At 37.8% G+C, this 26,268-nt stretch overlaps 2 protein-coding genes across 12 annotated transcripts in view; one reads left to right on the top strand and one right to left on the bottom strand.

Annotated features, from left to right (window-relative positions):
* The window catches only part of CFI (complement factor I), an 87,209-nt gene extending 70,875 nt beyond the window's left edge, over positions 1 to 16,334 (bottom strand). Inside the window, exon 1 of one of the 2 annotated variants that reach the window (XM_042984039.1) lies at positions 15,558 to 16,334. The gene's annotated coding sequence lies outside the window, so the exon portion shown is untranslated. The remainder of the gene's footprint in view (positions 1 to 15,557) is intronic. The other variant, XM_007098265.3, reaches the window with a different exon arrangement.
* Positions 16,318 to 24,878, top strand: GAR1 (GAR1 ribonucleoprotein). 10 transcript variants are annotated; one of them, XM_042984047.1, is made up of 7 exons: positions 16,318 to 16,337; positions 17,015 to 17,221; positions 18,680 to 18,834; positions 19,279 to 19,338; positions 22,591 to 22,729; positions 24,183 to 24,248; positions 24,582 to 24,878. In XM_042984047.1, the coding sequence occupies exons 2-7, from the start codon at positions 17,026 to 17,028 to the stop codon at positions 24,593 to 24,595; spliced, it is 630 nt and encodes a 209-aa protein (XP_042839981.1). In that variant the 5' UTR covers positions 16,318 to 16,337; positions 17,015 to 17,025; the 3' UTR covers positions 24,596 to 24,878. The 10 variants fall into 10 exon arrangements, with proteins under 10 accessions (XP_042839981.1, XP_042839977.1, XP_007098323.1 ...); XM_042984043.1 differs by lacking the exon at positions 16,318 to 16,337 and adding an exon at positions 16,355 to 16,475; XM_007098261.3 differs by lacking the exon at positions 16,318 to 16,337 and adding an exon at positions 16,355 to 16,569.
* The last annotated feature ends 1,390 nt before the right edge of the window (positions 24,879 to 26,268 follow it).

Here is a 26,268-nt window from a genome sequence, read left to right as displayed (position 1 = left end):
GTCAATTAAAAAAAAACATAAATCCTGAGGAATGGGTTAATTGGGAGCTCTGTAGAGGAGAGGCTGGTAGAGTTCTTCTAAATACTTCCAAAGGAGGCCCATTAATTGGGCCTCTGTAGGCTCTGCTCAGACCAAATACTCCAAAAAAGAGCTCTAATGGCATCGATATCAAGACGACATTGTTTCAGATATAACATCTGAACCCACTGTATGGCTTGAAGGAGGGATGACTCTCCCCCAGTCCACATTAACCTGATGGGCCAGTTCATTCAGAACTTTGGAAAACTGGTACTGGATTATGAGGCATGGCTGCTTGGAAAGGCTACTTAATGAATGTTTCAAATAAATTCTCCATCTCTTTTAGATTAAATGAGACTCATAAAATTCAAGCATGTGTCAGACTTCCTTTTCTGTTTATGTTTCTGTTTATGTTGGGTATGCCTCATTGGGACCCTGATAACCATCTTCTTACTTGCCATAATTGCTCCTTTTATACTTGTCTTAATTCTACTATGTCTTTTAACCAGGAAAAACAAAGCTTATACATCCTTAAGGCACAACGTGGGGTTTGGATGCCTGTAATCATGGATCGGTTTTGGCAACATTCCCCTGAAATGTTTCTTTTAGATAAAATACTGAAACGTGTCTTACATCGCACCCAATGGTTTGTAGCTTTACTGGTAACTGCTCTACTTGGGATTATAGCTATTACAGCTACAGCAGCCACAGCCAGTTTTGCACTACACCAGACTATACAAACTACCCACTTTGTACAAAACTGGCATCAAGAGTCAGAAAGGCTGTGGAACAGCCAATGGCTGACTGATTAACCGAACAGAGAGCCAATTATCTGACTTGCAACATGCTGTTCTTTTTCTAGGAGATCAATTGATTAGTTTACAATAACAGGTAAGGCTTCAATGTGATTGGAAGATAACCACTTTTTGTATCACTCCCCATGTATATAATCAATCCAAGATATCATCGGACCTGGTGCATCGACACCTTCTTAATCAAGGTAATACCTCCGCTGATCTAGCCCAATTGCAAAAGGACATTTATGAAACGTTCAAAAATAAACTTGAGATGCTTTCTGGTGCTCCTTCTCTATCTGAGATAACTAATCGAATCTCAGAATTGAATCCAGTGAATTATATAAAACCGTTAAGCTTTTCTGCAATCAGTATTTTATATTAATCTTTGTCTTATTACTTGGCATATACCTAGTCTAGAGAAGAGGACAATGACAAGCCACGAATATGCCTCACAAGCCTCTGTCTTTGCCCTCCAGCTTTGCCAAATGAAAGAAAAAGGGGGAGATGTGGGAGATGCAGGAGAGAACTATCAAAGGAAAAGACTTCAAAAGGAAAAGGCTTGAGAAGGTGCAAGGCCTTAGGACATGTTTACACAGCTGAAAGCAGCTGCACGGGAAGGAACAGGGACCACCTAGAGCTATTAACACTGTCCAGGGCCAGATCCTCCTTCACACCTGACCCTTCCTAGTATCATAAAAAACAATCATCCTGAAATTCAACCTTGAAAAGCAAAACCATTAAGTTGATTACTATACTTGTTTAGATGACTTTATGCATGTAGCCTTTAGCAATTATCCTAATAAAAAGGGGCTTCATTCTGGAGTGGGGCCTCATTCGAACTTGAGTATGAGGACCTTCACTTAACTGTATTTTGTTTGTGGACTCATCTTTTGTGACTCTGGCCATACTCCCTGCAACAGATCAACCTCATTTATGACCATAGGTGAAAAATTCTAAATGAAATATTAGCAAACTGATATAAACAAAATCTTAGCTAAGATTCAGCAGTCTTACTTGACAACTATTTTATGCACACACACATAGATCTGCAGGCTCAAGTAAATAAGTAATTAGGTTAATGTCATAATTTCAGGGTAAAAGAGGCACAAGTCTAAATTTAAAGAAGCAAAAACATTGTAGTCTTAACTTTGAATTGAAAATATCAGTACAAACCATGATTTTTCTTTCTAAAAATATATACCTCCTATCTGTGTCCACTGATAAGGCCTAGAAGTCATGATAATCCAGAAGTAATGACCACCCCCATAGTGCCCAGATTGTGTTTTTTACATACTATTTCCCACTAAAAGAAGCAAGGGCTCCTTGGAGAAAGGACTGGGGTAGGAAATGTATAAGATAAGTCAGATAGAGACATCTTGTGTCAGAAAGCAAGAAAGGTATTAGAGGCTAGTGAGTGGTATTAAAAGACACAGGACCCAACATGAAGGGGCTCTCACAAGTCAAAGATGAAGCAATTTAAGCATTAAAAAACCAATAATAACAAAGGATTGAAATAAATATAAATATTAAACAATAATGAGGGAAAGTTCTTTATTTCAGCTAATAATTACAGAGGAATGAATGATAAAATTAGCATGTCACCATTTTGTAACCTCTTATAAACCAATAAATCTAGGTGATGATCATCAACAGTTGCTAAAACCATCAGGTGAAAAGCTAAAAGGGAGCTTTCTAATAGACAATTCAGGCTGATACACTGATCCCACTGATCAATCTTAATATTGTCAAGAGAGGCAACCCAATGTCAAGTGCCTCCTCATGTGGTGTTCTAGGAAATATTCTTGCAAAAAAAAAAAAAAAAAAATTGAACCTTGAACAATTCTCCAGATCTCACTACCATGAAATACCCATTTGTAGGAAATACAGAGAATAGAGAAACATGGTTTATACCACCAAGAGGTTAGAAAATACTACAAGATAAAAGACTCAGTTTCTTCAACAAATAAAAGCCATGAAAAAAATAGGGAGAAGAAAGTGATCAAGAACAAGAGACTTAAGAGACATTTCAATCAAATATAATGCATAGGCAAAGTCTGGATCTTCACTTGCTCAAAGGAATTGTTAAAAGACATTTTGAAATAATTTGGGAAAATTCTACATGGACTGTTATTAGCTATACTAAGGAATTATTACTTTTGTTAGGTGCGAAAATGGTACTGTGCTCAGGTTTAAAAAGTCCTCTAAATGGGTGATGGGTATTAAGAACGGCTCTTGTGATAAGCGCTAGGTGTTATATGTAAGTGATGAATCACTAAATTCTACTCCTGAAACAAATATTACACTATATGCTAACTAGCTAGAATTTAAATAAGAATTTGAAAAAAATAAAAATAAAAAGTACTTTGTTATCTGGGATTTACCACAAAATACCCTAGCCAAAAGAAATATATATATTTTGTATATATTTGTAGTTATAAAATAATAAAATAACATAAATTATTTTAGAATTATAAATTAATAATATTTGTTTTTAACAAATGTTTTATAAATAGCTATAAGTTTATAATTTCTATATATAATTTATAATAATAAAGGAATACATGAAACAAGATTTGCAAAAGTCTGGTTAATTGTTGAAACTGGATTATGGGTACATAGAGATTCATTATACTGTTCTCTGAACTTTTGTTTATGTTTGAAATTTAAATAATAAAAGTTTTAAAAAAGAAAGCCATGAGTTCATATTAAGGTTTCCAATTTAAAGTCAACTTTGGCTAAGTCCTTTTAATATTTTGTTCCAAAATTATAGCTGAGAACTTCCCTATTCTGGGGAAAGATTCAGACATCTAAGTCCAGGAGGCACAGAGAACACCCTTCAAAATCAATAAAAACAGGTCAACACCATAACATATCCTAGTGAAACTGGCAAAATACAAAGATAAAGAGAGAATTCTGAAAGCAGTTAGGGATAAACGGGCCTTAACCTACAAGGGTAGACACATAAGGGTAGTAGCAGACCTGTCTACTGAAACTTGGCAGGCCAGAAAGGAGTGGCAGGAAATTTTCAATGTGATGAATAGGAAAAATATGCAGCCAAGAATCCTTTATCCAGCAAGCCTGCCATTCAGAATAGAAGGAGAGATAAAGGTTTTCCCAAACAAACAAAAACTGAAGGAATTCATCACCACTAAACCAGCCCTGCAGGAGATCCTAAGGGGGACTTTGTGAGTGGGAAGCAGCAAAGGCTAGAAAGGACCAGAGACATCACCACAAGTATGAAACTTACAGATAACACAATGACATTAAATCCATATCTTTCAATGATCACTCTGAATGTAAATGGACTAAATGCTCCAATCAAAAGACATAGGGTATCATATTGGATAAAAAAACCAAGATCCATCTATATGCTGCCCACAAGAGACCCATTTTAGACCTGAGGACACCTGCATATTGAAAGCGAAGGGATGGAGAACCATCTATCATGCTACTGGATGTCAAAAGAAAGCTGGAGAAGTCATACTTATATCAGACAAACTAGGTTTTAAACCAAAGACTGTAACAAGAGATGAAGAAAGGGTCATAATTAACAGGTCAATCCATTAAGAAGAGCTAACAGTTGTAAATGTTTATGTCCCCAATGTGAGGGAACCCAAATATATAAATCGATTAATCACAAACATGAGCAAACTTATTGATAATAATACTGTACTTGTAGGTGACTTTAATACTCAGCTTACAACAATGAAAAGATCATCTAGGCAGAAAATCAATAAGGAAACAATGGCTTTGAATGATACACTGGACCAGACAGACCTAGAAGATATATTCAGAACTTTTTATCCAAAAGCAGCAGAATACACGTTCTTCTCAAGTGCACCTGGAACATTCTCCAAAATAGATCACATACTGGGTCACAAAACAGCCCTCAACAAATATAAAAGGATTGAGATCATACCATGCATATTTTCAGATCACAATGCTATGAAAACTTGAAATCAACCACAAGAAAAAATTTGGAAAGCCTCCAAATACATGGAGGTTAAATAACATACTACTAAAGAATGAATGGGTCAACCAGGAAATTAAAGAAGAAATTTAAAAATATATGGAAGCAAATGGAAATGAAAACACAACAGTCCAAACCCTTTGGGATACAGCAAATGCAGTCCTATAAAGAAAATACATTGCACTCCAGGCCTATCTCAAGAAGGAAGAAAGATCCCAAATACAGTACCTAACCTCATACCAAAAGGAACCAAAAACACTGCAGCAAAGAAAGCCCAAAACCAGCAGAAGAAGAAAAATAATAAAGATTAAAGCAGAAATAAACAATACAGAATCTCAAGAAACAGCAGAACAGATCAATGGATCTAAGAGCTGGATTTTTGAAAGGATAAACAAAATTGATAAACCCCTAGCTAGGCTTTTCACAAAGAAGAGAGAACCCAAATAGATACAATCACAAATGAAAGAGGAGAGATCAAAACAAACACCACAGAAATACAAACAATTAATAGAGAATACTATGAAAAATTATATGCCAACAAACCAGAAAACCTGGAAGAAATGGACAAATTCCTAGACACCCACCCACTACCAAAACTCAAATGGGAAGAAATAGAAAATTGAACAGACCCATAACCAGCGAAGAAATGGAATTGGTTATCAAAAATCTCCCAACAAATAAGAGTCCTGGGTCAGATGGCTTCCTAGGGAAATTCTACCAGACATTTAAAGCAAACTTAATACTGATTCTTCTCAAACTGTTCCAAAAATAGAAAGAGAAGGAAAGCTTCTGGACTCATTCTACGAAGCCAGCATTACCTTGATTTCCAGACCAGACAAAGACCCACTAAAAAGGAAAATTACAGGCTAATATCCCTGATGAACATGGATGAAAAAATTCTCAACAAGATACTAGCAAACCAAATTCAATAGTATATTAAAAGAATTATTCACCATGATCAAGTGGGATTCATTCCTGGGCTGCAGGGCTGTTTCAATATTCACAAATCAATTAATGTGATACATAACATTAATAGAAGAAAGGATAAGAACCATATGATCCTGTCAATAGAAACAGAAAAAGCATGTGACAACATACAGCATCCTTTCTTAATAAAAACCCTCAAGAAAGTCAGGGTAGAAGAAACATACTTATCATCATAAAAGCCATATATAAAAGGCCCACAGCTAATATCCTCAATGGGGAAATACTGAGAGCTTTCTTACAGGACAGGGATGTCCACTCTCACCACTGTTGTTTAACATAGTGTTAAAAGTCCTAGCGTCAGCAATCAGACAACAAAATGAAATAAAAGGCATCCAAATTGGCAAAGAAGTCAAACTTTCACTTTTTGCAGATGACATGATACTCTTCATGGAAAACCCAAAAGACTCCACCAAAACATTGCTAGAACTGATACATGAATTCAGCAAAGTTGTAGGATATAAAATCAATGTACAGAAATTGGTTGCATTTCTATACATCAATAATGAAGCAACAGAAAGAGTTATCAAGGAATCGATCCCATTTACAACTGCACCAAGAACCATAACATATGTGGGAATAAACCTAAGCAAAGAGATAAAAGATCTGTATGCTGAAAACTATAGACAACTTAGTGAAGAAACTGAAGAAGACACAAAGAAATGGAAAAACATTCCATGCTCATGGATTAGAAGAACAAATATTGTTAAAATGTCAATACACCCCAAAGCAATGTACACACTCAATGCAATCCCATTTGAATAGCACCAGAATTCTTCAGAGAGTTAGAACAAACAATCCTAAAATTTGTATGGAACCACAAAAGATCCCGAATAGCCAGTGTAATGTTGAAAAAGAAAACCAAAGCTGGAGGCATCACAATCCCGGACTTTAGCCTGTGCTACAAAGATGATATGGTATTGGCACAAAAACAGACTTATAGACCAATGGAATAGAATAGAGAACCCAGAAAGGGAGCCACAAATGTATGGCCAACTAATCTTCAACAAAGCAGGAAAGAATATCCAATGGAAAAAAGACATCTTTAGCAAATGGTGCTGGGAGAACCAGACACCAACACACAGAAGAATAAAACTGGACCACTTTCTTACACCTTACACAAAACAAACTCAAAATGCATGAAAGACCTAAATATGAGACAGGAAACCATCAAAATCCTAGAGGAGAAAACAGGCAACAACCTCTTTGACCTTGGCCGCAGAAACTTCTTACATGATATGTCTCCGAAGGTAAGGGAAATAAAACCAAAAATGAACTATTGGGACCGCATCAAGATAAAAATCTTACAACAAAGGAAACAATCAGTAAAACTAAAAGGCAACTAACAGAATGGGACAAGATATCTGCAAATGACATATCAGATAAAGGGTTAGTATCCAAAATCTATAAAAAACTGACCAAGGTCAACACCCAAAAAACAAATAATCCAGTGAAGAAATGGGCAGAAGACATGAATAGACACTTCCAAAGAAGACATACAGATGGCTAAAAGACATATGAAAAGATGCTCAACATTGCTCATCATCAGGGAAGTACAAATCAAAACCACATTGAGATACCACCTCATACTGGTCAGAGTAGCTAAAATTAACAACTCAAGAAACAACAGATGTTGGTGAAGATGTGGAGAAAGGGGAACCCTGTTGCACTGTTGGTGGGAATGCAAACTGGTGCAGTCACCCTGGAAAACAGTGTGGAGGTTCCTCAAAAAATTAAAAATAGAATTACCCTATGACCCAGCAATAGCACTACTAGGAATTTATCCAAAGGATACAGGAGTGCTGATTTGTAGGGGCACATGTACCCCAATGTTTACAGCAGTGCTATCAACAATAGCTAAATTATGGAAAGAGTCCAAATGTCCATCAACTGATGAATGGATAAAGAAGATGTGGTTTATATATACAATGGAATACTACTTGGCAATGAAAAAGAATGAAATCTTGCCATATGCAACAATGTGGATGGAACCGGAGGGTATTATGCCAAGTGAAATAAGTTAGTGAGAAAAAGACAGATACCATATGTTTTCACTAATATGTGTAATTTGAGAAACTTAACAGAAGTCCATAGGGGAAGAGAAGGGAAGGGAAGGAAAAATAAGTTACAAACAGAGAGGGAGGCAAACCATAAAAGACTCTTAAATATAGAGAACAAACTGAGGGATTGGGGGGGGGTGCTGTGCAGGGAAAATGGAAGATGGGCATTGAGGAGGGCACTTATTGGGATGAGCACTGGGTGTTATATGTTAGTGATGAATCATGGGAATCTATTCCCAAAGCCAAGACTACACTGTATATACTGTATGTTAGCTAACTTGACAATGAATGATTTAAAAAATAAATAAAAAATAAAAATAAAGAGAAAAATTAAAAAAAATTATTTTTCAATGTAAGGTTTTCAGCCCTTTCTCTTCTGTTGTTCAGAATATCTCCTTACCAAGTATTTTAATTAGATTTCCTAACTTTTCAGTAGTACAAATGGATGTATGCTCTCTTAGATCTTGGATCTTGCAATTACGCTTACTTATACCCTTTTTCTTTTTTTCCTCCATTACTTTTATAATCTCTTTGCCCATCATTCTGTAGTCATTTGTTGACAAGCACAATTTTAATGAATGGGAAAAGATTCAAATTATAGAGTTCAGTTCAGCAAATACTTACCAGGCATCAGTTTTTGTTTGTTGTTGTTGTTGTTTTTAATAGGCAACGTGCTAAATGCTGAGGATACCAAAACAAAGAAGACATAGTGTCCACTCTTCAGGAACTCAGAATCTAGTATAGATTTCTCAGTTGGGGTTCTGTAGATGCCAGTAGGGGTTCTGAGAAGTTACTAGAAGTTCCAGAGAAGAAAGGGGAAACTTTTTAATTTTTTTGAATTCTCCATGCAATGCCAGTACTTGCAGTAATGAATAGTGATTAAGCAGCCCTGTTAGTAATTTTGCTGAAGATTGTTCACCTATATGACAGTCTCCGCATGACTATGTCCATTTGGTTCAGTTCACTCTGTTTTTGATCTGAGATATGGGATGCCGTTGATAGTCCTGAGTGCTGAATTGTATTGAGAGAGGAATGATAGGTTGATGGCAGCAGCTTCTCCCTCTTGAGCCGTATCTCCTTATCTTCCCCCAGCCTTCCCTTACACATAGCTAAAGAAAGCTAAAAGGAAACACACTTTCCTGATATGACAAAAAATCAAGGAGTAAATTCTAAGGAAAGACTTTGTGGGCTGCCTGGATGGTTTAGTCAGTTGAGTGTCCGACTTCAGCTGAGGTCATGATCTCACGGTTCATGGGTTTGAACCCCGCGTCAGGCTCTGTGCTGACAGCTCAGAGCCTGGAGCCTGCTTTGGGTTCTGTGTCTCCCTCTCTCTCTGCCCCTCCCCTGCTCACACTATGTCTCTCTCATTCTCAAAAAAAAGTAAACATTAAAAAAAAATTTGTTTTAAATCTAAGGAAACACTTTGTAAGTGCTATAAATCAGATGCCTCCCTGTTGCTTTGTAATTTTGTGAATATTGTAAAACAAGGAGCTTGTAGATTAAAAGTGAGTTATAAAGATTTCATTTTCTTTTGTGATATCTTTGTTTAGTTGGCTTGTTTTACACTTTATTAGCACCTGTTTTATAAACATGACATAAGTCCCATGTGGTGATTTTAAAGATGAAGTGGGAGATAGAAGAGAATTCTAGGTCTAGGTAATTCTGATAACATGAGTACTGAAGAATCATAATTTATAAATATAGCAATGGCTCCAGCAAAATTGAAAAGACACTTAACCACAAATCACAGTAAAGGAGCAAATAATTTAAAATGGCCTTGGGAATCCCAGAGTAAAACATTAAAAAAAAAAAAAAAAAAAAAAAGTAAAAAAGTAAAAAAAAAACAAAAAACAAACAAACAAACAAAAAAATGAAAAAAAGTCACCTTCAGTAAAAAGGTCCAGAAAGCAAGTTAAGTAGCAGAACTTCTGACTAAAAATGGAAAAAGGTCCACAGTTGATAAGAACCTTGCAATTCTAGAGTAAATTGCTGGGATAAGACATGAGAATTTGATGAATTGATGTAATTGGTGACATGTCACATAATGTTGAAGAGATTTTTTGGTATAAAAAACCAAAAAGCAACTTCCAGAATGATGGATTAACAGATTTCAATATATGATATCACTTGTAAGATACATAAATTGTGGTGAAATTCAAGAGAATGTTTCTGCTATAAAATGCTACCCTAAACAAGCAAAGGCCCAGATACCTTTACAGTTTTGTCTTCATATCGAAAACAAAAGGTACTTCTTGAAGGAAGTGCACTGGCATCTGCACTGAAGATGTCCCACTGATTTGAACATTGCACCCTAAGAGGGTTCATTCTTACAAAAACAGAAAACCTGGTGTATTCATAATACACTGCTTTCTTCCCAGAGGAGTGCGGGTATCAGAAAGTTTTCAAGCTGAAATGAAAAAACATTTGGGATGATGTAACAGAAATGGCTAAACTTATCAAGGTCTAGTTCACTAAAGAATGTTTAAGAAACTGAAAACCTGGAAAAAGACAACATAAATCTCCTGCCACAACGCATAAAATCTTATGGCTTAGGAGATCATTTGTTCGGGGGAAGCCAGCAGCCATGTCAGGAGAATACTTAAAGCACTCTGTAAAAGGCCCATGCGGTGGTAAGGAACTGAGTCCTCCTGGCAATAGAAGGCATTAGCTTGCGAGGTGTATGAGTGAGCCACCTTAGAAATTCATTCTCCTTCACTAGTTGTGCCTCCAGGTGACAGCAGCCTCCGGCAACATCTTGACTGCAACCGTAAGAGACTGAGCCAGAACCAGCAAGCTGAGCTGCTCTTGAATTTCTGACCTACAGAGATTGTGCAAGACAATGTTTATTGTTTTAAGTGTTGAGGTAATTTGTTACAAAGTAAGAGAAACACATTTTGGTTCTTAATGTTTGGTTCTCAAACAGATGTTTGAGCTGAAAAGTGAACTGCAGTAATACTTTGAAGAAAACAATAGGTTAGGTTTTGCCAAATGCTTTGAAGATCAAGAATGGCTTCTTCAATTTCTTTCATAAGCTTTCTACAGTTTTCAGTGTACAGATTTTTCACCTCTTTGGTTAGATTTATTCCTAGGTATTTTAAGGTATTTGGTTCAATTGTAAATGGGATCAATTCCTTAATTTCTCTTTCTGTTGCTTCATTGTTGGTGTATAGGAATGCAACCGATTTCTGTCATTGATTTTATATCCTGCAACTTTGCTGAATTCATGAATCAGTTCTAGCAGTTTTTTTGGTGGAATCTTTTGGGTTTTCCACATAGAGTATCATGTCACCTGCAAAGAGTGAAAGTTTGACCTCCCCCTAGCTGATTTGGATGACTTTTATTTCTTTGTGTTTTCTGACTGGTGAGGCTAAGACTGCCAATACTATGTTGAATAACAGTGGTGAGAGTGGACATCCGTGTCTTGTTGCTAAGTTGCTAACCTTAGGGGGAAAGATTTCAGTTTTTCCCCATTGAGGATGATATTAGTTTTGGGTCTTTCATATATGGCTCTTATGATCTCGAGGTATGATCCTTCTATCCCTACTTTCTTGAGAGTTTTTATCAATAAAGGATGCTGTATTTTGTCAAATGCTTTCTCTGCATCTATTGAGAGGATCATGTGGTTCTTGTCCTTTCTTTGAAAAAGACACAAAAAAATGGAAACATATTCCATGCTCTTGGATAGGAAGAACAAATATTGTTAAAATGTCAATACTACCCAAGGCAATCTACACATTCAATGCAATACCTATCAAAATAACACGAGCATTCTTCGCAGAGCTAGAACAAATAATCCTAAAATTTGTATGGAACCAGAAAATTTGTATGCAACCCAAATAGCCAAAGCAATCTTGAAAAAGAAAACCAAAGCAGGAGGCATCACAATCCCAGACTTCAAGCTGTATTACAAAGCTGTAATCATCAAGACAGCATGGTACTGGCACACACACACACTCAGATCAATGGAAGAGAATAGAGAACCCAGAAATGGACCCACAAACGTATGGCCAACTAATCTTTGACAAAGCAGGAAAGAATATCCAGTGGAATAAAAACAGTCTCTTCAGCAAGTGGTGCTGGGAAAACTGGACAGTGACATGCAGAAGAAGGAACCTGGACCACTTTCTTACACCATACACAAAAATAAACTCAAAATGGATGACCTAAACGTAAGACCTAAATGTAACATCAAAATCCTCAAGGAGAAAGCACGCAAAAACCTCTTTGATCTTGGCCGCAGCAACTTCTTACTCAACATGTCTCCAGAGGCAAGGGAAACAGAAGCAAAAATGAACTACTGGGACCTCATCAAGATAAAAAGCTTCTGCACAGTGAAGGAAACAATCAGCAAAACTAAAAGGCAACTGACAGAATGGGAGAAGATATCTGCAAACATATCAGATAAAGGGTTAGTATCCAAAATCTATAAAGAACTTATCAAACTCAACGCCCAAAAAACAAATAATCCAGTGAAGAAATGGGCAAAAGACATGAATAGACACTTCTCCAAAGAAGACATCCAAATGGCCAACCAACACATGAAAAAATGCTCCACATAGCTCATCATCAGGGAAATACAAATCAAAACCACAATGAGATACCATCTCACACCTGTCAGAAAGGCTAATATTAACACTCAGGCAACAACAGATGTTGGCGAGGATGTGGAGAAAGAGGATCTCTTTTCACTGCTGGTGGGAATGCAAACTGGTGCAGCCACTCTGGAAAACAGTACGGAGGTTCCTCCTTTAATTTTTCCTTAAAAAATTAAAAATAGAACTACCCTATGATCCACCAATTGCACTACTAGGTATTTAACCAAGGGATACAGGTATGGTGTTTCGAAGGGACACATGCATCCCAATGTTTATAGCAGCAGTATCAACAATAGCCAAAGTATGGAAAGAGCTGAAATGTCCATTGGTAGATGAATGGATAAAGAAGACGTATGTATGTATATATATATACACACACACACACACACACACACACACACACACACACACACAAAATGGAGTATTACTCAGCAATCAAAAAGAATGAAATCTTGCCATTTGCAACTACGTGGATGGAACTGGAGGGTATTACGCAAAGTGAAATTAGTCAGAGAAAGAACAATATCATATGACTTCACTCATATGAGGGCTTTAATATACAAACAGATGAACACAAGAGAAGGGAAGCAAAAATAACATAAAAACAGGGAGGGGGACAGAACATAAGAGACTCTTAAATTTGAAGAACAAACAGAGGCTTCCTGGAGGGGTTGTAGGAGGGGGCATGGGCTAAATGGGTAAGGGGCATGAAGGAATCTACTCCTGAAACCATTGTGGCACCACATGCTAACTAACTTGGATGTAAATTAAAAAAAAAAAAAAAAAAAAGAATGGTTGCAGAAACTAGCCTACTAATTTTTTTCATTGCATGAACTAGTTAAATTAATTGAATATATTCAAGAGCGTGGAGAAAATATCTTGATTTTAAGTGACAAGATTTTTGGTTTTAAATGGAAATTGAATCTTTGAAAAAAATCACATGGCAAAAAGAAATCTTGAAATTTCCACTGCTGCTTGCACTTAGGAAGTTTTTTTTAATGTTTATTTTTGAGAAAGAGAGAGAGCCCAAGCACAGGGAAGCACAGAAAGGGGGACAAAGGATCTGGAGAGGGCTCTGTGCTGCCAGCAGAGAGCCCAACGAGGGCTTGAATTCGTGAACCCTGAGATTGTGACCTGAGCTGAAGTGGGACGTTGGACGCTTAACTGACAGAGCCACCAGGTGCCCCTAGAAATTGAATCTTTGGAAAAATCACATGGCAAAAAGAAATCTTGAAGTTTCGACTGCTGTTTGCACTTAGGAAATAACAACTCTCAAGTTGAGACCAAACCACCTTAAGGAACTATAGAACAAAACTAAACAGTATTTTCCCTCCACTTCAACACAAGTTTATGACTGAATGAGGGCTCCTTTCTCTGAACCTTCTTATGAGGCTGAGCACCTAATTTTGAAAGGGGAAGAATTTTGTGAATTAATGATTATAAACATAAGGTGAAATTCACTGATTTGCCTTTCTGTAAGTTCTGAATTTCTGTAAAAGAAAAGCATCCTACCATTCATAGGAAAGTAATAAATATTTTACTGTACTTTTCTACTTCTTACTTGTGTGAGCAAGCTTTATCTTATCTAATGAGCATTAAGAACAAAGACAAAGGTCATCCTATTTTATTAAAGAAAATTTTTTTTTAATGTTTATTTATTTTTGAGACAGAGAGACACAGAGCATGAGCAGAGGAGGGGCAGAGAGAGAGGGAGACACAGAATCTGAAACAGGCTCCAGGCTCTGAGCTGTCAGCACAGAGCCCGACGCGGGGCTCAAACTCACGGACCGTGAGATCATGACCTGAGCCGAAGTCAGACGCTTAAGCGACTGAGCCATCCAGGCGCCCCAGATCATCCTATTTCAGTTGAAAATGAAATCCCTGTATTCTGGTTTTAAGACCAACTCAGAACTGATGGTATATACAGGAAAAGTCACGAAAAGATTTCATACTAAGTAGGTAAATTTCATTATTTTTTCATTTCAAAAATAACAGTTTTACCCAAAAAGGGGCCTATATAAAGAGTTTAACAGTCACTAAAATCAGTTTGCAACCTTTACTAAATTAAAGGAAAAATGGAAGTCTCCTCAATTTGTATCAGAATTGATATCCTTTGCAACGAAAAGAAAATTACACAGAATAGGTTGGACAAAGTAAACAGATTCAGAGAAAAACATCCTTCTCTACTCAAAATAACAGATTTGCACGCACAACAATGTAGACCACTGAACTATACACTTAAAAATGAATAATATGGTAAAGTTTGTTATACGTATTTTACCAGAGTTTAAAAAAAGAGTATTGACAATTAATATTGGATCATTATGTCTACAACTTGCCGATCATGTGAGAGATATGCATATATATACATACACATACATACATACCCACACATGCACATACACACACACACACACACACACACACACACACACACACACTTTATAACATTTTTATACAGGGGTTTCTGAGACATGAAAATTATTTTAAGAGTTCTCCAGGATAAAAAAGATAGAAAATGTCTGGTCTGCTGGATGGGAAAAGAAACTTTTCTAAGCAGGAAGTATTTGACAACAACCAAAGAGAAGCAAGGCAACGACGCTGGTCCGATTAAGCAGAGGGATGGTGTGCAACACAGGAGGGGAATAAAACTGATCAGTAGAGGACCTAGTCAATGGGGAGATTTTACTGTAGACTTGTTGCTCAAGGAAATGGGGAGCTATCTGGGGGTCTTGCGGATGGCTATGGCACGAGTAAACTCTTTTAGTAAGGTGAGTATATCATTACATGCAGTACAGATGGAAAAGTTAAACACGAAAGCGCTTATTTTGAGGCCAAAGAGATGCTCAGGATGTGAGGGGATATTGTAGTTCCCTGTTGTTATTGCTGGACTTTCGAATTCTTGTAGATTATATCGAGGTAGAAACACTGAATGCAAATGTTAAACGAAGCAAAGCAAAATAGAGCAGGGCATTTATGAAAAACTCTCCTCTGTATGATGTACACAATTTAAAGTACATTTACCAAATCGGAATAAAAAATACATTTATCAAATTCCCTTTATATGTAGGACTGTTAGGGGCTTTTTCAAGAAGCTTATACATTACTGTAGAAAACACATTATAATTCCTACCTAGTATTTCCATAGTGAAGTTTGCAAAGTTCTTTCCGAATCAAAATAGCGCTCTGAAGTAGGTACCAATCTCCACCCTTTCAAAGAGGCAGGCAGTCGACTGTGTCCAATACCAAAGTAAGGTCTCCAAAGATTCGGGTGTAAAAGACACCAACCAAATTTAACAAAAAGGAGGTCACTAGCTTTCTTTGTTAATTTCACCAGAAGCTGAAATTAGATATCAAGGCTTAAAGAAAGAGGGGCCTGTAGTATTGATGGCGTACAGCCGGTCGGTGCTCAAAACGTACTTGACAAAAAACAAAAAACGTACTTGACAAATCGAATAAACTATTTGGTGCAAAAGATAGAAATAACGGTTTGGCTTTTTATCACATAAAAATGTTTTTAAAGAACAAACAACATTTTAAAAGGAAAGTACACATACGCATCTTTTCTTCCTTTAACTAGTGAAACCACAGCACAAAAGGATGGACCAGTCGAGCTCACAATCTTGCGTATTTCAAAGGGTCCAGAAAAAAAAAAAAAAAAAAGAGAGCTCAAAAAAACACAGGAAGCCCTCGCACTGGGTTTCGACGCGACCAGATCCACCTCGGGCCAGAGCGCGGCTGAAAACTCCTCACAATTGTGGGGTGACGAACGAGGAGGCCATTTTGCAGCCTGAGAAGCAAGGGCTCACGGCGAGTCCACAGCCACCTCTAACCGCCGGATCCCCGGGAGAGGGAGCGGATCACCAACGCCAACCGTCTCCCAGGGCAACACCGAGGCGGCACTTCCGGCAAGGTCTGGATTCAAAGGACGCCACCATTATACGTCATTTCCTCTGCTCCTCAGTAGGAAAGTGGACCTGACTGCCGTGAGCTAGTGGTTAAGGTTAGATAGTATTGCGCCTCCTCCAGCGCTGAAGGCTGTTTTGGAAAGGTGACAGCGGCGCGGGTTCCGCCGGTGACTGGCGTTTTTGTAAACCCGTCCGAGTTTCTTGTCGTTCCCCCCCCTACGTCCCCACGTTGTGCTGGTACGGTGGCCGAGGAGGCTGGTGTACGACGGAAGTAGTGGACGGGTGGGTGTGCGCGGCGGGGCCAGAGGTGCACGTGGCGTGGGTGAGTTGAGGTAGGGAGCGGGAGGAGCGGAGAATGGCTGGACGCGGAACCCAGGTGCGGGAGGGAGGGATGAGTGAAGGGATTGCGGCGTGAACACCTTGCTGCTCGCTGGTGGCGGAGGTGCTAAGCGTGGGCGACGAGGCTGGTGAGTGGTAGGTCCGCGCGCTTAAGGTTATGGGAGGGTAACATTCCTCACCCTTCGGGTTGTCACTGGCGGCTTGGCGGTGGGTGAGGTGGCAAGGTTGCTATTCTTATTATTGTCCGCCTCTATGGTCTGACCATGGCTCAGAGGGGCTAGAGGGGTTACTTGGTGTACCCTGAGGCCACAGTGACCAAAAGGTACGCACTTTTTCTCACCAGGTATAGTAAGCATGTCTTTTCGAGGCGGAGGTCGTGGAGGCTTTAATCGAGGTGGGGGCTTCAATCGCGGCGGCAGCAACAACCACTTCCGAGGTGGAGGCGGTAATTTCAGAGGTGGTGGTGGCGGCAGAGGAGGATTTGGACGAGGAGGTGGCCGCGGAGGCTTTAACAAAGGCCAAGACCAAGGACCTCCGGAACACGTAGTTTGTATGTCGGTTTCAAAGCTTACCCTACTTGGGGGCGGAAGTTGTGGGTTTAATTTTGGGAATGACGTGCTGAAAGATAGCTCTAGCAGCTCTCATACGGAAGTTACTGCTTGTTTGGGGAGTGGGGTGTGGAAGTGCTGTAAAGTGAGTTATAATAGTGCTGTAGAATGTTAAGGGGGGATCAAGAGCAAAAGAGCACTTATAATGTATCATGGAGGTGGAACTTGAGCTTGAGCTGAAAGGAAGTTATTAAATCGGTAATATTAAATAGGTAATATTGTGTGCTTACTCCTATTTTCCCCATTTTGCAGATAAGAAAACTGTGATTAAGAGTTAAGTTTGTCTGCTAGAGTCGTGGTAATAAGTGATCAGTAAGTGATACGTTTGAGAGACAAAGCCAAGTTTTCTGACTCCAAAGCCCGTGCTCTCAATTACTATTCACAAATAAGAGGAGTGAGAAAAAAATTGCTCGGAAGGGAGACTGGGGGGGGGGGGTGAGCAAGATAAAGGACCTAATAAGAGTAATTTTGGAGTAATTATCAATGAGGTGGGATGGAAGTTATGGAAAGTGAGAAAGAGATTTGACAGAAGCCTACATCAAAGAGGAGAAAGGATGAAGAGTGTCTAATATAAAGATGAGGTTGGATCAGTGTACAAAATGGTTTGTAGAGGGTAATGGCTAGAGTCACAGGTCCTAGCACACAAGCTATTGCAACAGTCCATGCATGATGAACTGTGACCATGGTGGAAGTGAGAAAAAAAAAAAAAAAGGAACAGTTTGATGGGAGAGATTTCAATGGAAACATTCAGTAGAACTTGGCTAGCACTGGGAATAAAAGATTCCAGGTTTTAAGCTTGGGTGATAGGGATGAAGAGTTGGTTTTGCAGGATGTGATGAGTGTTTTAGTTTGGGGTGACAGTCAGTTAGAAATAAAGGTAGTTCTTTTGAGATTCCACACTTCCTTGAAAAAGAGTGAAGCATCATTGGTGAAGAGGTGGTAGGGAGAAGTTATAAAAGGGGAGGGAAAAAAAAGAACAAAGACTAATTTACAGTTAGGGACTGGGGAGAAGAAAACAGACAGCAGAATGTAAGTATAGTGCTTAGTAATGATAGTTATTATAATAAAACACCTGTTTGGGGTTATTTGGTCTTACTGTACTAAGTACTTGATGTTTATCATTGTACTTATTCCTCACAGTACGATATATTAGATGTTGGTACTGTTATTAGCCCCTTACTAAAGATGAGGACACTGACGCAGAGATGTGAGAGCCTTATCCCAGGCCACAAAGCTAATATGTTGTGCAGTTTGGGCTTTTTTCTTTTTTTTTTTCCCTTGCCTCAGAGGAGAACAGATAAAGTGAAATCCCAGGTACCCAAAAGAAAGCTTCCAGATAATGTTGGGTCAATATCATTTGAGACTGTTTTATATTTTAACATTTTTTTGTCCTATTTCAGTATTAGGAGAGTTCCTGCATCCCTGTGAAGATGACATAGTTTGTAAATGTACTACAGACGAAAATAAGGTGCCTTATTTCAATGCTCCAGTTTATTTAGAGAACAAAGAACAAATTGGTAAAGTGGATGAAATATTTGGACAACTTAGAGATTTTGTATCCTTTTTAATTAGAAGGCCCAATGATCTTTTTGAAGGGTTACCATTTGCTTTTTCTGGAGCTAAGTATTGGTTTAATTAAACTTCTTCATTAAATTGGACAGAGTATTGCTAAGATTGGACCGTAAAGGAGAATCAAGAGAAGAGAATATATCTCCATATATTACAAAGGCTCTATAAGAGTGACTTCCTTTTTGGAAGGTTTTAGAAATGATTGTCATTTGGATAAGTGCTACAGGATTAAGGTACTTTGCCTTGATTATGATGATGCCACTGGAATAGTGTGTAATTAGAAGTTTTAGAAACAAAAACTTCATTTCCTTTTAGAAACTCATTTCTTTGCCTACATATTGCCATATATTCTAAACTTGTTATTAAAATTACATATGAATTCAGAAGGTTACCTTCTTTGATCTTAATTGTTCCTTAATATAACTAATAGTATTTTTCTGTTAAATTGTCAGAAAATATGAAGGCATCTTCCTTTAAAAAACTGCAGAAGGTGAGTCAAGCTTATAACTAGGATTGGTGGTTTTATAAGTGAATGACCTTCCTTAGGACAGTGCTACGTAGAGCCCTTGAGACTCCCCCAGTATATCGTAAATTGAGGTGTTCTGTATTTTAGACGTTGAACTTACTGATCTTTAGAAGTAATTTATTTAAGGGGCGCCTGGGCGGTTCAGTGAGTTAAATGTCTGACTCTTGATTTCGGCTCAGGTCACGGTCTTGGGTGCGTGAGTTCTGAGCCCTGCATCGGGTTCTGTGCTGATGCCGCAGATCCTACTTGGAGTTCTCTCTTTACTTCTCTCTGTGTCCCTGCTCCTGCTCTCTCACATGTGTGCTCTCTCAAAATAAATAAACTTAAAAAAATATAATTAATACAGGCTTTCAGAAATTATTCTTATATTAGCAAATTCTATAACTGCTGGCGTACGTTTGTTAGTTTATGTAAAACTCTTTTATTGGACATCTTATAGGACCAGACATTCTAAGTTAAAACATTAAATTATGAAACATTAGAAGTCAGATATTAAATGATTTCACAAATAATTTCAATAACATTATGATACATGCTGTGAAGGAGAAATACATATTACTATGCAAATGCTAGCATTGGGACCAAATTTAGTATGTTGGCTTTCTGAGGAAGTGAGCTAAAAGCTGAGACCTGCAAGTTGACTAGGGGTGATTCCCAAACCTAGTTGCACATTAGAGTATGTGGGGGAGCTTTTAAGGTCACGTATTTCTTGGTTCCACTTAAAAATTTGAGCTAGTAAGTCTTAGTTAGGGACCAGGATTCAACTGTAAAAAGGAAAGCTCCTGGACAGTTTTGATGTAGTTAAGATAATTTTGATGTAGTTTGGAACCACTGCTAGTCAAAGAGGAGGAGAAAGCACATTACAAGTAGAGAAAACAGTAAGTGCAAGTCTCTAAGACAGTAAGCCAATTTAAGGATCTGAAAAAGGCAGAAGTATAGCTTGGGCATAGAACATTTATGAGCGACTAGAGGTAAGCAGTGGCTGGATTACTTAATGCCTTCAGGTTATGGGAAAGAGTTTAGACATTAGGTTTAGTTTTGTTTTTAAATATTAGGATGAATATGATTAAGTTTATACTTAAAAAGACCACTGACAAAATAAAAGAGTACCCTGGAAAGCGGCTAGTACTGTATGTGAAGGGGCCAAGTCGGAGACTGCTGCATTAGTCCCAGAAGAGGTAACATTTTGGATTAGGGTAGTAGTGACAGTAGAAATGGAGAAGAGTGAATGGATTTATGAGAGATAGAGGAAGTAGCCATCCATAGATCTTGGTAATTGATCAGTTGAAGTTAAAAAATGTCACCACCCTGGAACACCTGGGGGTCTCAGTCATTTGAGCATCCAACTCTTGATGTTGGCTCAGGTCATGATCCCAGAGTTGTGGGATCAAGCCCCACATTGGGGTCTGTGCTGAGAATGGAGCCTGCTTTGGATTCTTTCCCTCTCTGCCCCACCCTAGTGCGCATGTAAATAATTAAAAAAAAATATCCCCACCTTTCAGATGTGTGATTTCAACATCTCTGTGGACAGTGTCACCACAGTACCAAAATAGGAAACACTGGAGAAAAAGGGAATAGGGGGAAGATGATAAATTCGGTTTTAGACATAATGAGTTTGAAGCACTTGTGAGATATTCACACAGGAGCTCGAAGGAAGAGTCTGGACTAGAGACGGAATTGGAAAGTTGTCATTGTAGACAGTATATGATACAGTCTGGGAAGAAAGAATGAGAAAAAGAGCTTTGGGGTACCTCCTAAATTTATATGTCTCTTGGAGACCGAGAAGTCACACTAGTAAACACGGAGGACGCAAATCAGGAGAATTTCATAAAAGAGGTTATCAACCAAAGTCAGGAGAACAGTGTTTCCAATGGGAAGTGCTCAACTGTGGCAAAACGTTGCTTCCAAGTGTTCTTTAGATTTAGCAACAGGGAGGTCAAAAGGTTATGGCACCAGTGGAGTGGGCCCAGAACCCTGATACGAATAGGAGATGAGATGGGGACAGTGTTCTGTTGCTAGCATAGGGCTGCTACTGGCTGTAGAAACCTGACAAGTATCCCCGGGGAAATGAACTGATTCAGGTGGGCCTGACAGCCCAGCTTCTCATTTGGTGACCTGAAAAAAAGAATTTGCTTGTGATAGCCATTTAAATTTGATCCCCATGCCTGCCTTTTCTCACAGTATTATTTGAAGATTTAGTACTTAGTATTTTTTATCATCAGATGCTAAATTGGTACATTCTACCTCTCCCCATTTCTAGATCCACTGTTATGGTTCGGGCCCTCCTTATCCAGCCTATGTTATTATAATAATCTCTAGACTAGTGCCACCCAATTGAATTTTCTGTAGTGATGAAAACTCGTGCCTAGTACAACAGCCACTAACCATTTGTAGCTATCATACACCTGAAATGTGGCTAATGTAACTCAGGAACTGAATTTTTAGTTGTTAATTAATTTAAATAGCCACATGTGGCTAGTGGCTGCCATATCGGGCAGTGCAGAGCTAGGTACTATTTTTAATGAATGGGCTCTGAAGGAAAGAAGAATGATAAGGTGGTCTAAAGAGGGATTCAGACATCTTGTTATAAGTAATACATTTATCATTTTGAAATTCCTTATGCATGTTTTATGTAAAATTGAGATACACCCCATTATGTTTCATTACTGTGCAAAATAACCTCTTTAATTCCAAATAATGGATGGGTTTAGTTTATGCATATTCTCTATTACTTTGTATGTTCAGCAAGTAGTTACTGATTTGATCCTTTATTAAAGTCTTAAAATAGCAAGTGTGCCTGGGCTTTATTTTGAATTTTAATGTTAAGGTTTTAAAAGGTTTCATTTTTCTTAGGGCAAGTCTGTAGAGTGAAAATGTAGTTAATTTTTGGAAGACATCTGTTTCTAAAGAGAAATGAGATTGAATTGGTCTAGGTTTTTATTTCTATACATGTAATGCTTATTGTGTGCAAAGTTGAAGTGCTTTTATACATTACTCTTTTGATCTTCACCAAGACTGTGGGGTAGGCACTTGATTCTCTTCATTTGACTAAGATGTGACTAAGGCACAAAGAAGTTAAGTCTTTGCCCATGGCTACACAGTAGTTAATAGAGTTGAGATTTCAACCCAGGTTGTTTTGAGTTGTGTGTAGTTCTTAATGACTGTACTGTACTCCTTTCCAAATCATCACATTAATCGTTTCTGTTACACTTCCAGTTTTATATAGACCCATATAAACTGCTACCACTGCAGAGGTTTTTACCTCGGCCTCCCGGTGAGAAGGGACCTCCAAGAGGTGGTGGCAGGGGAGGTCGAGGAGGAGGAAGAGGCGGAGGTGGCAGAGGTGGCAGAGGTGGTAAGTTACTTGTGAGGGAAATTTCTAATGAGATTTCACAGCTGCAGCCAGTTCACATAGTACACTTTAATTTTGTATATAGGGAAACCTCCCTTATGTTTATTTTTTTAGAAAAACTAGTTTCGAATCTTGGCAGGTTGCCATAGGAATAATGCTTAGTTTCAATGACTTACTTTTCAAAAACCTAATAAAGTATAATTTTGAGAGATTTTATCTCTGTGGGGTTATTCGCGTTTTGTTGAACATTTTATAAAGTATAAGATTATCTTGACTGAATTTTAGTTTTTTAATTAATATCACTGGGTGTTGAATTTATGCTGAGAGCTTGTCGTATTCTTTTCACACGGATGTATGTTCCTGTAATATTCAGCAGAGCCTTGTAGGCTAGGTGATAGCCTTATTTTGGATGAGGAAATGAGAGGCTAACAAAAGTTAATTTGCCCTAATTGAGCCGTTGGCAGTCCCAGAAATAAAACCCCTATCTTCTGATGTTATGTCAAAGACTTAACCAATAAATTCATTGCTTGGATTTCAGCATTTTGATATAGGTATGTCCCAAAACTTTTGTAACATTCATCATTATGAGGGTTAGATGATGAACAGGGCTGGGGATAAGGTGGGGTGCAGCACTGAGTAGGACTAGATCTGGGAGTAGTGGTGTGGTGGGTGGGTGACAGGATGATGGCAAAGTAGGGTTTAGGAAGGGGAGCTGCAAATTAGTTGGACATCTTCTGTTACTGAATCAGAAAGTAGAGAGAATTCTGTTTTCACCTTTGCCTTTCTTAATTTAATTATTTCACTCTAAACGTCCTTTTTTTTCGGTCCAGATAGCTAGGAGGTTATCTCTTTAAGAAATCTGAAAATACATCTTTCTTAAATATTTTTGAGAATCTAATAAGCTCCCCTTTATTCCCATTCTATATTCAATCTCATATGTAACATTGAAAAAACTGACTCGTCTGTCTTAAAACTTCTATATTTTTATACCATTATTTTAGAAATGTTGGTTTTTCCTCTTCTTACGATTCATCATTCCTTACAAAGTTAGTAACCAAAAGAAGTAAAAATGGAGACTCAAACAGGAAGCCAAATATGTGTTGGATACTTCAAAAGTTTAAATTTTCTATTCAACATGTGAGCATCAGTGCTGCTCCATATGCAGCTGAATTAACTTTAAATATTGTATTTATTATAGTATCCCCAGAGTGAAACCATTCCTGTCTGCTACCTTTTGTTCTTAGGATAAAAAGCCTTCATTCAATCAAAAAAGTAATTAATGTGAGCAAAAGTTGAGGTATTCCTACATTTAACAGCAGGGCTAAATAGGACTTTAAAGAAACCAGCTTTTGTAATTCATTAAAACAGAATACTTGCTTAGAAAGTTGTAATCTAGGGTGTTAGGCTGATGGGAGTAGGATAGGGTACAGTAATTTAAAATTTCCTCTGTTTTTAGGTGGTTTCAGAGGAGGAAGAGGAGGTGGAGGTTTCAGAGGAGGAAGAGGAGGTGGAGGTTTCAGAGGTGAGTGTGAAGAAAAGTCTTTGAATCTCTGAATTTCTGAAATTGATATTATCTCCCCTTTAAAGTTTCTGTTCAGTTTTATTTGTTTCCCCAGTATATAGAACACTATGGTGTTCTTGGCTGTAGCCTATTATATAGCTTTATTTTATGTCACTTTCTTGCTTTTCCCTTTGAAGGGTAAATAAAATGTAATATGAATGATAGTTAAATTTGGTAAATCGGTTGGCTAAACAGTATAAGAACTAATGCTGAATTGAAACTTGACATTTGGAATATAGCCCTATTAAAATTCATTTTTCTGTAGACTTAATACTTTCATTTTCTGTTAACCAGGAAGAGGACATTAAGTGTAACATTAACAGAGAAACTTCCTGCATGATCTACTTCTATGGATCAGAAACTTGTTTCCTGAGCAAGTTTTGAAGAACTGGTCCTCTTACGACAGTGGAACTGAAATGTCAACGCCATGCAAAAATGAGTGCAGCAGAATAAGCAGTTTTGCTCTAAAAGAGTATGAGCAAGTATTTTCATGTTTTGTACAATGCTTGGAACTCTGGGTGCTTAATAAATGGACAGTTTTCATTTGAAGCATACTTGGAATTTTTAAAATAAAGTGTTTTATTTCTTTAAGTTATATAGACCTGTGTTTATTAAACCAGAGCTAATTTTGAAGTTAAAAGGAACAAGTAAGCTTAGACCCAGTGGATTTCAGATAGAAAAATGATTTGTTTACATATATAACTGATCTTTAAAAATTTTTTTTAACGTTTATTTATTTTTGAGAGGCAGAGAGAAACCGAGCACAAGTGGGGGAGGGGCAGAGAGAGAAGGAGACCCAGAATCCGAAGCAGGCTCCAGGCTCTGAGCTGTCAGCACAGAGCCCGATGTGGGGCCCGAACTCACAAACCATGAGATCATGACCTGAGCTGAAGTTGGACACTTAACTGACTGAGCCACTCAGGTGCCCTGTATATAGCTAATCTTTAAAACAGTAGGTGAGTAGAACAATACTTTAACATTATTTATAATTAACACCTCTTTTCAAAATCTTTGCCTTTTGTATATGAGAACATAAGCACCCTTTATTGCATTTCACTTTTGTACATAAGTGATACATAAGAGTATTCTAAGCCTCATCCCAGTATAGCTTCTCTGCATCAGTCATGAAGCATGAAAAAGTAGTTTGTACTTACCACACTCAAACTATAAAGCTTTTATCTACAGCAGATAAATTTGGAATTGTTTTTTCTTCAGTTCTTACAAATGAAATTTAAATGGATGCCAAAACTAGGTATAATCTCTTATAGAAAAGAAAATGAATATGAACCTATGAACCAAAGAAAGATCAATTTGTTTTATTCTGCATACTGAATGCAAAAAAACAAGCAACCCAAAGCCAACCCTTAAAACCCAATAACCCAGAGTTTTTTTTTTAAAAAGGAGAATTCCTCTTATGTGTTAATTGCTTTAGGGTCATTTGAAAATATTTTGATCTTGGAATACTGACGAGATTCACTCAGAGTATGGATAACTCTTTGGAGCATTAGTTTACATTTATAAAAATTGAGTACGGGTACCTGTAAGATCTGGGACAGATCAACCTGCCCTTCATTTTCTACATAGCTGGGAGAATTAAGACAAAGGATTATGTTGGGTCCTTTCCTGCTGTGCCATTCCAAGTTATAAAATTAAATTCAGTGGGTAAATATAGCCCTCTAGTGGTTCTATTATATGCTTACACTGTTAACTTTGGTGCATCTAGCATTTCTCTGAAGTTACTGATTTAAAAGAAATATTGCAAAGAATCAAATTTTAGTAATATTACATGACAGAAAGAGTATGGGGAGGGGGGAAGTGGTAGGAATGGTTTATTCTAAAAATTTTCATGCTAGATTATAACCCATTTCTGTAACCTACTTTTTGGGTTGTTAACAAGAGTCCAAAATATTAGAATTGCCCTGTATTTCTTAAGATGAATGACTGAATCCAGATACTTTGCTGATATATTCTGTGACTTTTA

This window comes from Panthera tigris, chromosome B1 (assembly GCF_018350195.1).
Source record: "Panthera tigris isolate Pti1 chromosome B1, P.tigris_Pti1_mat1.1, whole genome shotgun sequence".
NCBI lineage: Eukaryota > Metazoa > Chordata > Mammalia > Carnivora > Felidae > Panthera > Panthera tigris.
Note: the sequence above shows the minus strand (reverse complement) of the source record. Positions and strands in the feature narration are given on the sequence as shown.

Excerpts from the sequence above, each read along its gene's own strand:
- GAR1 (XM_042984047.1), top strand. The coding sequence starts at position 17,026 with ATGTCTTTTCGAGGCGGAGGTCGTGGAGGCTTTAATCGAGGTGGGGGC. Across the intron at positions 17,222-18,679 it reads ACCTCCGGAACACGTAGTTT|TATTAGGAGAGTTCCTGCAT; the intron begins GTATGTCGGTTT and ends GTCCTATTTCAG. Across the intron at positions 18,835-19,278 it reads TTGGACAACTTAGAGATTTT|TATTTTTCTGTTAAATTGTC; the intron begins GTATCCTTTTTA and ends TATAACTAATAG.